The sequence below is a fragment of the Seriola dumerili genome, unplaced genomic scaffold (genome assembly GCF_002260705.1).
Source record: "Seriola dumerili isolate Sdu_G_001 unplaced genomic scaffold, Sdu_1.0 BDQW01000449.1, whole genome shotgun sequence".
Lineage (NCBI taxonomy): Eukaryota > Metazoa > Chordata > Actinopteri > Carangiformes > Carangidae > Seriola > Seriola dumerili.
Genome location: NW_019174704.1, coordinates 4913209 through 4929041, shown reverse-complemented (window position 1 = coordinate 4929041; position 15833 = coordinate 4913209). Strand labels below are relative to the sequence as shown.

Below are 15833 nucleotides of genomic sequence, written 5' to 3'. Positions count from 1 at the left end.
CAATAAGATGGTGAAATCAGTAATGGGTTCTTCTCTTTCTATAGTTTGTAATGCAAGTGCTCGCAAAAACCGTTACTCTTCCCTTTCTCTACTTCAACCCACACATTAGACTTAAACACAAAACACGCACCTTGTGGTAGATTGCGTGCATTCTATAATTACAACTCTGACATATAAGCCTATTTCCTCTTAGTGTTTTTCCACCTTTGTGCGTGTGTGTGTGTGTGTGTGTGTGTGTGTGTGTGTGTGTGTGTGTGTGTGTGTGTCAATGGACAAAAATTCCATAATCACCTTTCAGCAAGTTGTAATTCAAGTGGTCTGAGAGCAAACTAGACGTCTGCACCTTCTCATAGCTCCATTTTCAGACTTTAGAAAATCTAAGCCGTGGCCAAGTCCCTATTGGCTGTTCTACAAATGCAGATGCCTGTGCACGTTCCTTGAGATAAACATGTGTCAACATAGATGAAGCTTTCAGAGATGGAGAGAATGTGCTGTACTTCTCCAGGACAGGTAACCGGATCATGGCTGCAGCTGGGTTGCTTGTGTTGCGTGCGTGCATGAAGCATGTGCATACGTAGGTGAGGGCTGCAGGAAGGCGGCTGTTTTCTTTTTTTTCTTTTCTTTTCACTTCCACATTTCTACCTACCTTTAGCTTTAATATCGTCATTAACTACCACTGAGCAATACTGACCTTCCTAATACTTTTTATTCCAAACTATGTAAGATGGAGGCCATCTTAGACAATACCAACAACCCTCTCCGCAACATTCTGGCAGGACAGAGAAGCAGCTACAGCGGCAGTAAACGTCTCATCTCGCAGCGCTGCAGAACAGAGAGGTTCAGGAGATCCTTTGCTCCCAGTGCCATCAGGCTGTATAACATCCAAGCCAAAGGACGTGGACTAATCTAATTTATCTATCTATCTAAATAGAGTTGCACTCCCTTCCATTTTTGAAAAGATAAGATCATGCAATACAATACTAATAACTATAATAAATATTATTTATATATCTTGAGTCATGCATTAAGAGGTGGACTGAAACAATATTTTAGGCCAGGAATTTGACTCCATCCCAGGCCACCCTCACTCATCTTGGAGGAAAATGATCAGATTACTAAATACAAAAATTTGAAAAAAAATTATATTATATTTGATTATATATATATATATATATATTTTAACTGTTATAGCATTTGGAGAAAGGAGAAGAAGGAGAAATTGAAAGCTACATATGTACTTTATAGTCATAGCAGATGTAGGATATAATTATATTATGTCAATTAGTCAACAGAGTGTCAGGTGAAGGGCAGTAGTTTTCAAGTTCTCTCTCTCTCTCTCTCTCTCTCTCTCTCTCAAACAAAAATATCTTATCTTTTTTGTAACTTTTTTGGATTTGTTTGCAAAACATTGACAAAATCAATCATTAACACCAAATATAATGCACAGTTTTCAATATCAAAATACACTGAAATGGTTTTAGGCTATAATTCAAATGGCCCTCGCTTGAGTGTGATGCTTAAAAATACAATGATTACCCAGTAATAATTATCCTTGCAACAAAATGCATTTTGGGTATATTTAGTCTGTACTTGACAATACTTTGATAAATGATCTGGAAATACCTGGCCTTACCTGAAACTGAGAAAAAAGTCACCCATACAGGTGTGGTATTTAAGACAAATTTTATTCAGAATGGGTCTGAGTGGAAATAAGAGTTTTTTTTTCTTTTTTAATAAAAACATTGTCACCAGTAAATTCACAAAGCCCACCACAAAGCTTTGTCATCCACGTCACGGCAGCAAAACAGACATTTCTCCATCCCTGACAATAACCACAATGATTTTATCACACCAGTGTGTAGCCTGGATATTGTGAATATGGAGATTTTTGTGTGAGATGTGATGTAGTATCGCAGGGAGCATTTAATGCTAATGTGTGTGGATGCAGGTTTATAGGAGCTTTTACCAGGAAAAAAAAAAGGTGTTTGTGTCGAGATACAAGTGGGGGAAAGTTGGGGTGTTAGCTGTCACGTGGACAGTTTAATGCTTGTCATCGGGGGCAGCGAGTTTCTCAAGCGTTGGCTCCATGCCCCAAATCTCGCGAGCGTACTGGGCAATGGTGCGATCACTGGAGAACTTGCCACATCCGGCAATGTTGTAGATCACCTTCTTGGTCCATTCCTTGGGGTTCTGATGTGAGGAAGAAAATGATTGACGAGAGATCAACATGATCAGTAATATATAAGATTATTAGCTCTGAGTCTCCTTCTATTAGTGATGATACTCGTGATGTAGCCACACAAATTACAATCATTACCTGCAGATACATAAAACACCCTTTGGAACCATTATTTATGAATGAACATACCTTGTAAAGAGCATTGACTTTCTCCTGGCTTTTAATATAGTCTTCATAGTCAGCAAAAACCTTAAATCTGTGGAGAAAATAATGTGAGTGATTGATGCAAAAATGTATACAACATGTATATTGTACAATGTGAATTGTATGTAATGTGTGTGTATCTATTTTTGTGTGTAGTGCTGATTGTTGGTGTGAATGCAGAAGACTATGAGTGGTTTTGTTTTTCTTTTCTTTTCTTTTCTTTTCTTGTACTAGCCTGCAAGTTTATACACATTCTTATTTGTATGTGTGTATGCATGCGTGTGCCTCAGGCTGCTAATGTTAGATTTGCCTTTACCTGTCATGATGCATCAGCATGTTGATAATTTCCTTAAACAGGTCAGGCTGCTTTGGGCTAAAGAAGCCTCCAGCAATCTGGTCAATAGCCTGTTTCAGCTCAGGCAGGCGGTTGTAATACTCTTGAGCATGGTATCTAAGCAGGACCAAAAACAAATATTAGACACATTCGGATTGGATAGAAGCACACGCTTGTTGCTTTAGTAAACAGCCCATTCATAAAGGAGTAGTAGTCAGTGCCTACACAGCGGTACCAGCAGATTCCCCAAAGGCCACAGCTTTTAGAGTAGAAAACCCCAACTCGTGTAGAAAAATCATTTGAGCCTGGAAGCACTGACAGGCAGAGTGCAAGAAAGAGGTCACTACCAGGACCTGTGAGACACTGCAGAGCTGCTGGATTGTCAGAGTGAATGGAGCTCACTGCATCGATAGCAAAAAGTTAGACAGTCGGACTATCTTGTAGGTATTTTTCCCAAATGAATCTGATAGCAGGTAACACACAGCCTTCTCATATACAAAGATATTCCATCCTGTTGTGGTACAATTAAAAAGACAAGGATGAACCCTTTTTTCCACCTTTACTCCGTTTGATTTACTCCTGTGGGACTTAAAGCTCAATGTCACCTTAATTCAATGGGGAAACTGTTTTGTAAATAGGTGATGTCACAAGGTGAACATATTTTATTAGCTACAGAAAAAAAAAAAGGTTTTGCGGTAGAGAAATTACAAATACACCAATTGGAGAGATTGGCTTTCATTCCTCACCCTCTCTTGTCCATTGCATCGACGTCGTCCACTCTCATGCCGAAGATGAAGAGGTTATCCTCGCCGGCTTCCTCTGCCATCTCAACATTGGCTCCGTCCATGGTGCCGATGGTTAGAGCGCCGTTCAACATGAACTTCATGTTGCCGGTGCCAGAGGCCTCAGTGCCAGCTGTGGAGATCTGCTCTGACAGGTCAGCTGCAGGGATGGCTGAAAGACGACAGAAGTAAAGGGTTGATGACTCTAATGAGCATTTTGTGTTTATGTTTTATGCTGTGTATCAACAAATCCTGACTGGGGACACCTGCAGAGGAGGGAATGAACATGGATGATCAGCATGAGAAAAAAAAAAAAAAAACCTTGGAATAGGGCAGTGATTTAGTAATTACCTTTCTCTGCCAGTGTGACTCTGTAGTTCTCCAAAAAGATGACTTTCAGACGATCTCCAACCACAGGATCGTTGTTGACCACCTCACCAATAGCTGTGATCAGACGGATAATCATCTTGGCAGTGTGGTATCCAGGAGCAGCCTGCAAGAAATGGACAGTTAGAGAAATAATGATATAATGATAATGAAGGTGTTGGGTGAGTTTGTTTTTAAATCCCAGTTGCATGCCGTTAAACTACAAACCTTGCCTCCAATCATGACAGTTCTTGGAGTCCACTGCTTGTTGGGCTCCCTCTTGATGCCTGGTAGAGATATCAAGAGATTAAAGGACTGAGGTGTCTGTGTAAATGTGAGTGATCATGCCCTGAAATAATTTTTTAAAAAAATGAATGAATTGAGTCAATCTGTATAAAAAAAAAATGTGTGGGGCAGAGGATTTTAGGCGTGTGCTTACGGTTGTAATAGGTGATGATGTGCAGACAGTTGAGCAGCTGTCTCTTGTATTCATGGATTCTCTTGACTTGAATGTCGAACATGGAGTTGGGGTTGATCTTCACCTTGTAATGATCCTCCAGGTGCACAGAGAACTTCAACTTGTTTTCCTGCGTGATCGAAAAATCGACTTTGTTTCATAAATTGCAATAAATTCTGCTTCTATGTGCTGTATACTGACGCATATTCAGAATTTTAGCAAAACAATTCTATTAGAGCACAATGAAATACAACAGAATCAGAAACAGAAAGCCACATAGGTTAAGTGTAAAAGAAAACACACTCCTAGACTTTCAAATACGCTGGTGCAGGGGCTGCAGTAAAAACTGTAAATAGAGGCTTTGACATCGATCACAGAGGAACAAACTGCTCTGCAGGTCCTTGAAAATAGTTGATGTGTCATAGTGTTTACAATCTATCATAGAACAAACTGTGTATGTGCTTCATGTGGAATATGTGCCATTCATCTCTGAGGTTTTTTACTGTTGAGCAGTAACTAAACATATCAAGCTTTTATATGGAAGTATATGTATATATCTACTTATCTTCCTAAGAAGAATGTTTTTTCTTCCAAACTGACACATTAACTGCACACCTGAGACAGAATCATATCTTAGTTATTTCACCTGCTTGACTTTGGCAATATCACGGATGAAAGCATCATCATTGATGTACTTGAGGAGACCCTTCAGCTGGTCGAGGTCACGAATGTACTCCTCACCAATTCTCTGATCAAAAGTGGATAAAGTATATGTCAGTTTCCACTGTAAGGTACAACTCACATATTAGTTTTGTGCTATTTGTGTGTTTAAAACACAACTAACCTCTGCGATGACCTCAGCCAGCCCGGGGTTGCACATGACCAGCCAGCGGCGAGGAGTGATGCCATTGGTCTTGTTCTGGAACTTATGAGGCTCCATTTCATAGAAGTCCTTGAAACTGCAGACAGCGTGAAGCATCACATACATCAGAGCACACAGATGATGCAGCAGCACATGAAACCACAGAAGGCCCGGGGATTTATGGAACTGATACCTCTACATATACTACGCATACACAAACTGTCTTTTTGGTGTTAATTATGATTTACCGCCATAGCGTTTTACAAGCAAATCACTGTTTATGAACGTACATAGTAGCTTTGAGGATGTCAGAGTGTATCTGGGCCACGCCGTTGACAGCATGGGCACCCACAATGCACAAGTGGGCCATGTTGATCCTCTTCTGTCCACCTTCCTCAATGAGAGACATGCGGCGCAGACGATCATGATCACCAGGGTACTTAGCAGCAACTCTCTGCAAAATGAAAAGGAACATGAGACAAAAAATAATGAATAGGTTGTTTTTTATTTTGCTTGCTGAATCATAGATTTCTATCTTCATACATATGAAAGTAGGTCATCACATCTATTCTCAAATAATATCAAATTAGCAGGAAAGGGACAACTTCCATTAGTATGCAAGTAGATAAAGGGAATTCAGTGTATTATTGTGTAGGTCTACAGTTCATAAAACCTTTGCACTACTTCATGTCAGAAATATTTCTCAGATGTTGTGATAAAAGCCAATAAACACCGGTTTGACATTTACATTACAGTGTTTAGAGGCTCATGCCAATCTTTAAAGTCATTCCTTGCATTTTAATGGATATTTCTGTCATCTCTCTCCACAGAGTGATCTAAAAATACCCATTCGTAATCAGAGAAAAGATCAAATATTGAAGTTCTAATTATCCTGCTTCTTTTTTTTCTGCTTTTCTCACCTCATATGTTTTTAATTTTATATTATTCTTACATTTCCCTATGGGAAGGTCCTACTGAGTTTAATCCTCACCAAAATTCACTGATTGCACCGAGCGTTGATATTATGTACATTCCTTAATACGTACCATGTACTCAACCAGGCAGATAAAAGTAAAGAGTCATTTTATATCTATTACTATATTAGCACTTAACCACAGAGAACAATGACATTGTGTGCTCCCTCTGCTTTTAGTGAAGAGAAGGCATAAGAAAACATTGTATTCTTCACATCAGGGATTATTATATGTTGCAATGTGCAGTACTTACCTCCAGGTGGCGGCGGTTGATCTCATAGACAATTTCCAGGTGACGGGGCAGCAGATGAGCAAACAGGTCGACTGGCCAGCGCTCCAGAGCTTCAGGAAGGACGGTGTGGTTGGTGTAGGCACAGGTGCGCACACAGATGTCCCAGGCCTGGACACCAGCAGGAAATACAGACATATATACTGTAAATATTACTGTGCAAGACATTATGACAATTATAACACACTTGAGAAGCTTTGTTAAAAAAAAATCACTTTATGCTTTATAATTTCTCTTTTTGGTTAGCTACACTAAAATGATGAGATCCCAATCAAATGAAACATCATGAAGCAATGCAAGAAAAGTGTCATGGTTATAAATACTAAAATATTTTTAAAAAACAAACAAACAAGAAAAAAACATATATATACTGTGTTCTAAACTTAAAAAAAAAAGAAAAAGAAAGTTTATCAGGGTTGTTCTTCCTTACCATTTCCCATGGAAGAGATTCCTCATCAACCAGAACCCTCATCAGCTCAGGAATAGCCATGGCTGGGTGAGTATCATTCAGCTGGATGGCAACCTGAATGTGCAGAACATTATAAAATGTCAACACAGAATTAAAATACAGCATAAAGTGCTTCATAGATACTGTTCATTTCAAATATTCTCATAAGATACAATGAAAATCCATCCACAGCCTGTTCTACACACTGACAGGGGCAATTTAACGAAGGCGCAGAGAGAACATCAGGGGGAAATCTTTTCATTTTTGACAGAAACTATTTTGTTGAGTTTTTCACTTCACCTTTTCAGGCAGCTTGTTGAAGTCTGTGCGAACAATATCCCTGGAGCCAAACTTAGAGACCTTGAAACGGCGGATGATGTCTTGCAGGGTGGCAGACACCACAAAGTATTCCTGCTTCAGACGGAGCTCCTTCCCTTCAAAGAACTGAGGATAAAGACACATTTTTGTCTGTTTCTGTTCTGCAGGCAAACATGAATCGTTTTTTTTATCCATTAAACATAACCTTCTGCATATTAGTGACTGATGGACAGCTCAAATCTTTTCATTTTGATAAAAATATTAACCAAGCCTGATGTAGAAAAAAGTGTTAGCACAGCTGCAGGAGCTCTACTAGCATCACCATGCAGTTATAATAATTTTATTGTAACATTAAACATCTAGCTTATTTATAATGTACAGTTGTATGCTAATGCAAGAGCATGTGTGCACACATTGTGCAAATGTGCAGCTCCTTTTTTAATGATATGAGATATTTATGGAAGCTGAATTCAGGCTTTAATGTGTTGAACAAGAGCAAGCTTAAAAATTCAATTTATTGAAAAGAATCTATTGGATTTTTTCTTCTTCTTCATTTATGTTTAATTTCACATTTTTAAGATACCAAGAAGCTATTCCATTCACAATCATATAAAACTGAGAAAAGCAGTCACATCAGAGTAACTGGAACTTTTCACATTTTTAACGTGTGAAATTCAAAATTGTCATTTCAATTAACTAAGTAACTAATCAACCAATTGTTTCAGCATTTCTGTATTGCTAATAGACACACACATCACCATTAAACAGCAATTCAGCACTGACTAAACTGAATTCAAACAAAGCTGGAATATCAGCTCCACTACAGTTTATGCTCTCACTTGTACAGACATAAATTACCAGACCTGACATGAGTTATATCTCGAGCTAGATGGTTATCTCCTAAATCCTCCTTCTTCAGCCTTCAGGGAGTCAGCACATGGTGGTCAGGTTTTATGTCAGATATAAAGGACAGCTTCAGAGGAAGCTGAAAGAGCACACAGTGGCTCCAGCTGAAGACAAAGGATACTAGTTGGGTCCAAATTATGGAAATCCATCTCCCAGTGGAGACAGGATAAGCCCTATACAGTCGCACAGGAGCCATACAGTCCACAGCTCCTTTACCTATCAACATTCAGCTGTTTCCTCTAATTCAGATTAACATGTGCAGCTCAGGAGGATTAAAAGGTAATTTAGTCACAATTTCTTACATTGTCGTTGGGGTACAGCACACGGGAGATGTTCTCAGCCAAGTTTCTGTCCAATACAGCCTGAATGTAGCCACCAACATTGACTGTAAAGAAAAAATAAATATGCATAAACTCCTCTGGTTCAAATTCATTCTCATTTGCTGTTGCATGATTAAAAACATTTGATCTCTGCTATGATACGTACAGTCTTTAAGGTTGAACTCGCAGGGAGCCTTTGCAGACCACAGCCTCATGGTGTTGACAATGTTGTTTCTGTAGCCAGGGATAGGGGTGTCATATGGCAGAGCCAACACAACCTGTCAATACCATGAGAGACAGAGACAGACATTTCAAATTGATAACTCTATCATCTCAGAAACCATCTTTAATGTGCATTTACTTTCAACCATATTTTCACCTGAGTGTCAACCCATTTGACCCCATCAGGGTGATGCTCAGTTCTGCCATAGAAATGCACAGGACGCATGTACTCAGGACGTGCCTTCTCCCAGGGGTTGCCATAGCGCAGCCAATCATCAGCCTCTTCAACCTGGATAATGACATGCATTTATAGAGAAGGGGAAAAAAAACACTCATTAGGTGAGTGGCTTTCTGAGCTGAGGCGGGCAGACAAAGAACAGGATAAATATCATGGTGGTGATAAAGGGAATTTATCCAACAGGGGATATGAGGTGAAAAAGAAACACTAGCAGCTATTCTCACATACTGAAAAAAGAATCTACAGTTTCTAAGGAATATACAGACAGCCAGAAGCCTAGAAGTTGAACATTTCTGACCTGCCAGCCATTGACAATTTTCTGATTGAAGATACCAAATTCATAGCGAATACCATAACCATAGGCAGCCAGACCCAGTGAAGCCATGGAGTCCAGGAAACAGGCTGAAAACCAGAGACAGCACATGGAAAAAAAAAAAAATCAACCTTTTACTGGGTGTTACGTAAAATTATTTGAATTTATCAAATGTGAAGCGGGAAAAAGATGCTCACCGGCAAGACGGCCCAGGCCACCATTACCCAAACCAGCATCTTCCTCCATGTCCTCCAACTCTTCCATATCCAGACCCAACTACAGCAGAACACAACAAGGACTAATGAAGCAGTGATTCTGACCTGCTGTCTCCTTTTTCGACAGTAGTTGGAAAACAGTTTTGCAGTTATAGAAGGAATAAATGAGGCATGTTTGTCTCACCTGGTATGTGGCCTCGTCACAGGCGTTCTCCAGGGCGAGGTTCACCATGGTGTTTTGGAGGGTACGGCCCATGTAGAACTCGAGAGAGATGTAGTACACACGCTATAGTTTGGTAAGACAGGGAGAAATAATCAATATCAAACTGAATGAACAGACAGAAACTGTAATATGAACACTAACAGAGATTTTTTTTTTTCCATTGAATACTTAGGGTTATAGAAAAGTCTCCACAGCAGCATGATGGCTACAGATTTGTCACTGAAAATTCTGAGACGTCAAATGCCAAATGTCACAATCACATCCACCTCAGACAGTCAAGGAAATCTTCCAATTTCATGATGGTTGGGATTGCATATAGATGTGCCACCTGAGCCTGTGCTTAGCCTTTGCCATTTAGACCTAGTACTTTTTTTTCTCCTCTGACATGGAGGGGCAGACACAGGCTGAGGAAAGGCAGAGGAGAGGAAACGAGAGGTGAGGAGAGGAGAGGAGACGAGAGGAGAGAAGAGAGTGTGGGGGGGGGGGGACATTACTTTGGGTATTGCATAACAACAACATTTTGGCCCAGACAAAAATAGCTCCTGTAGAGGTCGCTGTAAAGGTCAGCCTGAGCCTGATACCCTTTCATTGTGGAGTTCAAGTCTGGCTTGATAGGGAAAATGGTTCAGATAGATGTTTAAAATAATAATGAATACAACTGACAGAGCCATATCACCGAGTAGCTAACAGGATCTTTTGAATTATATATGAATCTATGTTCCAAATTTTATCTGACTTCCATCCTTGTTTCATCTCATTATCCTGATTTGCTCTCTTTTTTCTCAATAAAACATATTAGCAATGCGAAAAATAAATCTTGTTGTAACAGTAACTTTGCAGTATGTGATCTTTGCACAAAACTCTAGACTGAGCTTGAATGTCCTCCTCCTCCTCCATGTTTCTGTTAAGACCTTTACGGAACACACCTTTGACCTTTCAGTCTAGAGCACGAGACCAGGGTGATACAGTTTGGGCATCAGATGGTTTCTGAATTAGAGGTTGCAGCCCATCAACATCTGATTAAACAATTTCTGAAACTAGTTCAGTGCAAGAAGAAAATGTCTCGGTACTGATATATAAGGGCTTTGACACTCAAGTTCCTGAACAATAACCCTTCAGAGTGAGTCAAAGTGTACAGGGAAATTTTCTTATGACGTTAAGAAAAGAAAAATGATCCCCTTTATGCAGTAGAGTTAATAATGAATGCAATTGGAGCCGAGTTTCCCTCTGCTTCTGAACCTTCTATTGTAATTACACACAGTTTTTATGTAACATTTTTCAAGCAGTAATGTGGTTTGGTTCGCAGTTCTTGCTGCTTTATTTTAGTGACGCCAGCGTCCTATTGTTCCTTTAAGGTTCATTCTGTAGCTGTTTATACCACTGCAGTTGCTGAGAAAAAGCTTCTGTGTGACTTGTGCTTTCATATGAACTCAAATGTCCTCAGAGGTATGTGCTCATATGACACAAGTAAAGGCTAGGTGCTTTATGGTCAGACAGGATGGGAACAGAGGGTCATGGAGAGGTTTAATGTTTCAACACACTATAAGCAGAGTGCTAAGAAGTTTAAATGTCATGACTTGGCATTACACTGACATCAGGTTGCTCAACGTACAGTTGAAGAATATCAAACCCTTGCTCTCAGTGGTGAAAGAAGTATTCACAAGTAAAAATAGCAATGGCATGACTGTAAAAGTACTCATAAATGTATGTCCAGTGTATGTGCACAAAGCATCTCATGTAAAAGTCCTCCTTATGCAGAAAGATTGTTGATACTCATCACTCACTAAAGTCTATGTGTAAGCAGCATAACTGTTGTGGCTGCTCGAGGTGCAGCAACTTTTCACCATTTTATTCACAGTTAGTTTAAGCCAGTGGTTTCCAACCTAAGGGTCAAGACCCTTCCAAGGGTCATTAGGTAAATCTGAAAGGTCATGATTTTTTTTTTTTTACTTTTATCTAGTCTGCTTTTTTGTTAAATGTTGGACGATTATTTCCTCTTTGAGACATCAACAGTTATTTACATGAAACCATCTGAGAAGTTTCAAAGGCAAATCACTCACAAACAACACCAAAATAAGAAAGTGCATCTTTGTGAGGGATCAAAAGTCAAAAAGGTTGAATTAGCAGTTTGATCTCGCTTTGCATTGTAATTTATAAGCTTATCAGTCAATATTTCCCTCTGAAATGTAGTGGAGTAGAAGTATATATCCATATGTCCATATTTAAAGAGGAAGCCTCAAATAAAATACAGTAAAGTACAAATCCCTCTCAAAACTGTACTTAAGTACAAAAGGGTTGGTAAAGGGTTTTGGAATAAAATGCTAATGAAAGCTCTGAGGACAATGTAACAGACTTTGCTAAATGTCCTGAGGGTGGCTGAAGTTCTCAGATTAAATATGAATGCAGGTCTTTACCCTACGCTTGGTTAAACACTATACGCTCTTTAATTTTCTCTATCAAAAATATAAGATACACTTTATACTATTATTGCCATTAATATAATAGCAATCTTTCACTTCATTAATCAATCTACATATTCATGGCAGTTCACATTTCAGTAACTCTTTGTGTAATTCATTCTGTTATGACTTGAACTTACTTTGGGATCTTTCTCATAGTAGTGCTGCTGGGTTCTGATCCACCTTCCCATCAAGTGGTCCCGCACAGTGTGGGCAAGAGCAAAGTAGTAATCCCTTTTGGTTGCTACATTTCTGTCCTTGACCAGCGTAAAGTGGAGATGTCTGTTGAAGTTTTGCTTCAGGTCTGCAACGTTTTCAACGCCGGCGAGGCCTCGCACTGAAATCTGTTTCTTTCTATCATGGTCAGACAATGGTTTAGACATGGTGGCACGAGTTGTAGCAGCTCAGGGCTCTGACTCTGGAACAATGTAAACAGTAAGACAGCAGGCACACACACCACCAGGCCCAGACACACAGAAAGAGAGGAACCCACAGCACAAGCGTGGGTTCAGCATTTTAAAGGCACTACTATGAATATTAAGCAGAGGGTGGAGACAATTGTATATATTAGGTAAAGGGAGGGGCATTGGTTGAGGATAGAGGTTGTAACTTTTCAATAATGTCACACAGAAATAATTAAGAGGCCCATCTTGGATTTATGATGTAAGATTGGCAGCAATGCATTGGATTTTAGATGGTGACTTCATTTACAGTAAATTTGTTCATTATAAACGAGAGAATAAAAAGCCTTGGCTTTCCATTTACTTCTCTGTGTTTTTTTTATCTGGTTTAAACTGATCAAAATTAACCTGATCAAAGCAGTACGAGCAACATATTTAGAAAAACAAATTTCTATTTGCATCCTGTTTTGCTGATATTGCACTGTTGGGTAAAGGGGACATTCACAAAGATGACAGCTTAGAATGATTTGAATGATTCATTATTATCATTAAAATAATGATAAAATATGAAGTTGGATATGTATCTTTGTTTAGTTATATTTTTCAATACGTAATTACTCCACTGCCCTGTGCAACGTATTGTCTGATATTGTAGAAGAGATACATAGTGGTGATAATATCTGGCAGCTACAGTGGCTAACTTAATTTTCTCTCCGTACTTGGCAGGAGTGCCTCAGCCAGCAGATGGTAACGGTATATTAAATTTTATAAAATGTGTTTTGTTGCACCTAAAAAGCAAAGCACTGCAAAGTCTGCTCATTATCATATTGTGGGGTGACACCATATTTATAAGTTGCTACATTAGAGGGCAGTTACAAGGGGGATTTTTCAGCAAACCACATTGCAGACACTGGATCAGGTCTCACTTGCACCTTGGCCTGCTCTGACACCCAAACAGCAGTATTGTTATGTTTAACACGTTCATGCTACGGTCACCTCACAAGCCCTAAGAAGTGGTACTGTAAGTAACCAGTCATCCAGTGTCTGTGTGTAGATCACATTTGTTCAAGAGCCTGGAGCAATAATAGACACAAAATCAGCTGCAGCAGAGCTACGTAAACCCACTCTATTTTCAGTTATCACTCTCGCAAGCCAAACTATCATGAAGTCTTGACCTTCTATAAATAGTAACTCTGACCCAGTCCCAAAGGCCATGATATTTGAAAGGCATATCTTGTTAATGTCAGCAAGAGCCGGCAGACAACACTAGTATGTTACTATGAGTCGGACCACAGCATAAGGAGGGAGGTAGTGTTTGCTGAGTCGTTCTAAGTGGGATGCAGTACTGCACAATTATTACTGTCTTGTTAAAACAGGGCTTCTGCCTTTAGACTGAAATTGGTTAAAAGCCGGATGAAAGAGAGGCTGTTACTTTAGTGTCAAGACGCACTGACACATGCACTGGTTTGCACTACGCTTTGAATAAATGTTGACAGGAAAGCATTAGGAGTAAAATTAGCATGCCTCTATAACTATTTGCAACTCTGTAGTATGATTGGATGAGATACAAAAAGACAAAAAAACAAAACAAAAGATGCTGCTGTCAAACACCACAACAGTTGGACAGCAGCTTAATAGGATTCAAATTGCAGGTGGTAGCTGAAGTGGTTGGCAGTGCTTCAAGGCCATTTCTGCATCACTGGAAGAATGTTTCGAACTTCCACAGTATATGAATGCTGTCTACGCCATTTCCTGTTATGTTCCTTTTAATGCTCCTGCATGCCAAATGACCCCCAGAATAGAGGAACCATCACACAACAGATGACAGAGATTGAAGCTGGCATGCCCCTGATTTGTCCATTATGATGAGCAAATTATGTTCTTACATGTCTACTGGCTGTTCTGTCAAATGGTACATCAAGCATTTCAAGACCACAGTGAACGAACGCACTGCCTGATGGAATCTGTGAAAAAGAAAATAAAGAATTAAAAAAAAATTATTGTGGATGTGAAGGCAAATTTTCAACAACAAATGTAATTGTTACGACAGTCTTGCCAGGTTGTTTCTTTTATAACCTCTTCATTTTCTGTCGACAGCGTCTTCCAGTTTGACTGACTATCTGTCTGTCTTTTCACCTTACACAGTTACTTATGATCTCTCTATCATATAATCAGGAAGAGGCATGGAAGTTTTATTAATTTTTATCTTAATTCTACTCCCAAGAGAAGATTAAGTCAATTAACTCTGATGTTAATGAAGGGCCTGATTGGCAGACAGTAACCGCAGTTATTAAGGTGCCTGTGTTGTGTGTGTTGGCAGACAATGGCTGGTGCAACTGGCAATACACAGTTTCACTTAATTTTTTTTTTTCTTGTCTTTAACATGCATGCTGTTGTTTCATCAGACTCCTTATTCTGTCAGACTGCAGTGAAGAAGCGGAAAAGATGGGGAAAAAATGAGGGACTTGACTACAGTATATATACAGGCATAGCAGAGAGAACAATGAGGGAAGGAAAAATACCCTTTATGTTGATAACTCTATAATTTAGCACATTTCAGGCATTTAGAAATCGAAAAACTATAAAAACACCAAAATGAAAAACATCTCTTGAGTAAAGTTATCTCAATCTTTTGCTTTCGTTGGCAACATATACATAACTGACTGTTTGCGCATTTTAAAATATGTTTTGGGTACACAATATTGATTAAGTCAGTTTTTTTGTTTGTTTTTTTATTCTTTGCTTGGTCAGAGCTCTGGCAGCCAACAACAGAAGCTCCTTGAAGATTCTTGTTTTTTTTCCCCAATACTTCACTGACATTACAATGAAACCTCCCTTCCCCCAGTCCTAAATGTATCTGAAAGCTGTCACACACAATAATGTGTTACATCTGCAGGTGCAAGCTATGTCTTGCACCTCTGTATCCTAAACACCACGTTGCTCTGCATCATTTTCATACGGATTCGATTTTTTTTCTTTTCTTTTCTTTCTGTCTTCTTTTTTTCCCCTCAGTTTCTTGGTGTTCTTGCCTTTGGCGAGCCGCTGAATTCAGTTCTTTCCAGGTGAAGGAGAGAATTCATTTTTTATTTCCAACGTGTCAGGATGCAGGAGTCATGGGATTGGATCCAGAGGAAGCAAAGCATGAAAAAATAGAAATGAGACTTGTCAGAATCTCGTGGAAAAAAAAGAAATGTCGATATGGGTGAGTTCACCAAGGTTTCATTAGTTCAATACAATCAGATACAGTAATAACCAAATATGTAGCACTGGGCATGTGATTCAACTAGCCCTCAACACACTGAATAAGATCAGAATAATATTCA

The 15833-nt window shown here is 39.3% G+C and overlaps 1 protein-coding gene across 1 annotated transcript; it reads right to left on the bottom strand.

Annotated features, from left to right (window-relative positions):
* Positions 1-1666: 1666 nt before the first annotated feature.
* On the bottom strand, positions 1667-12587 carry LOC111234501 (glycogen phosphorylase, muscle form-like). The gene is made up of 20 exons (XM_022762634.1): positions 12250-12587; positions 9612-9713; positions 9410-9488; positions 9198-9301; positions 8819-8950; positions 8606-8717; positions 8422-8504; positions 7196-7339; positions 6878-6970; positions 6412-6558; positions 5475-5638; positions 5167-5281; positions 4969-5070; positions 4305-4452; positions 4094-4152; positions 3851-3992; positions 3464-3671; positions 2700-2834; positions 2369-2435; positions 1667-2190 (listed from the first exon to the last, which is right to left on the bottom strand). Exons 1-20 carry the CDS (start codon positions 12490-12492, stop codon positions 2041-2043), a joined length of 2529 nt encoding a protein of 842 aa, XP_022618355.1. The 5' UTR covers positions 12493-12587; the 3' UTR covers positions 1667-2040.
* Between the last annotated feature and the right edge of the window lie 3246 nt (positions 12588-15833).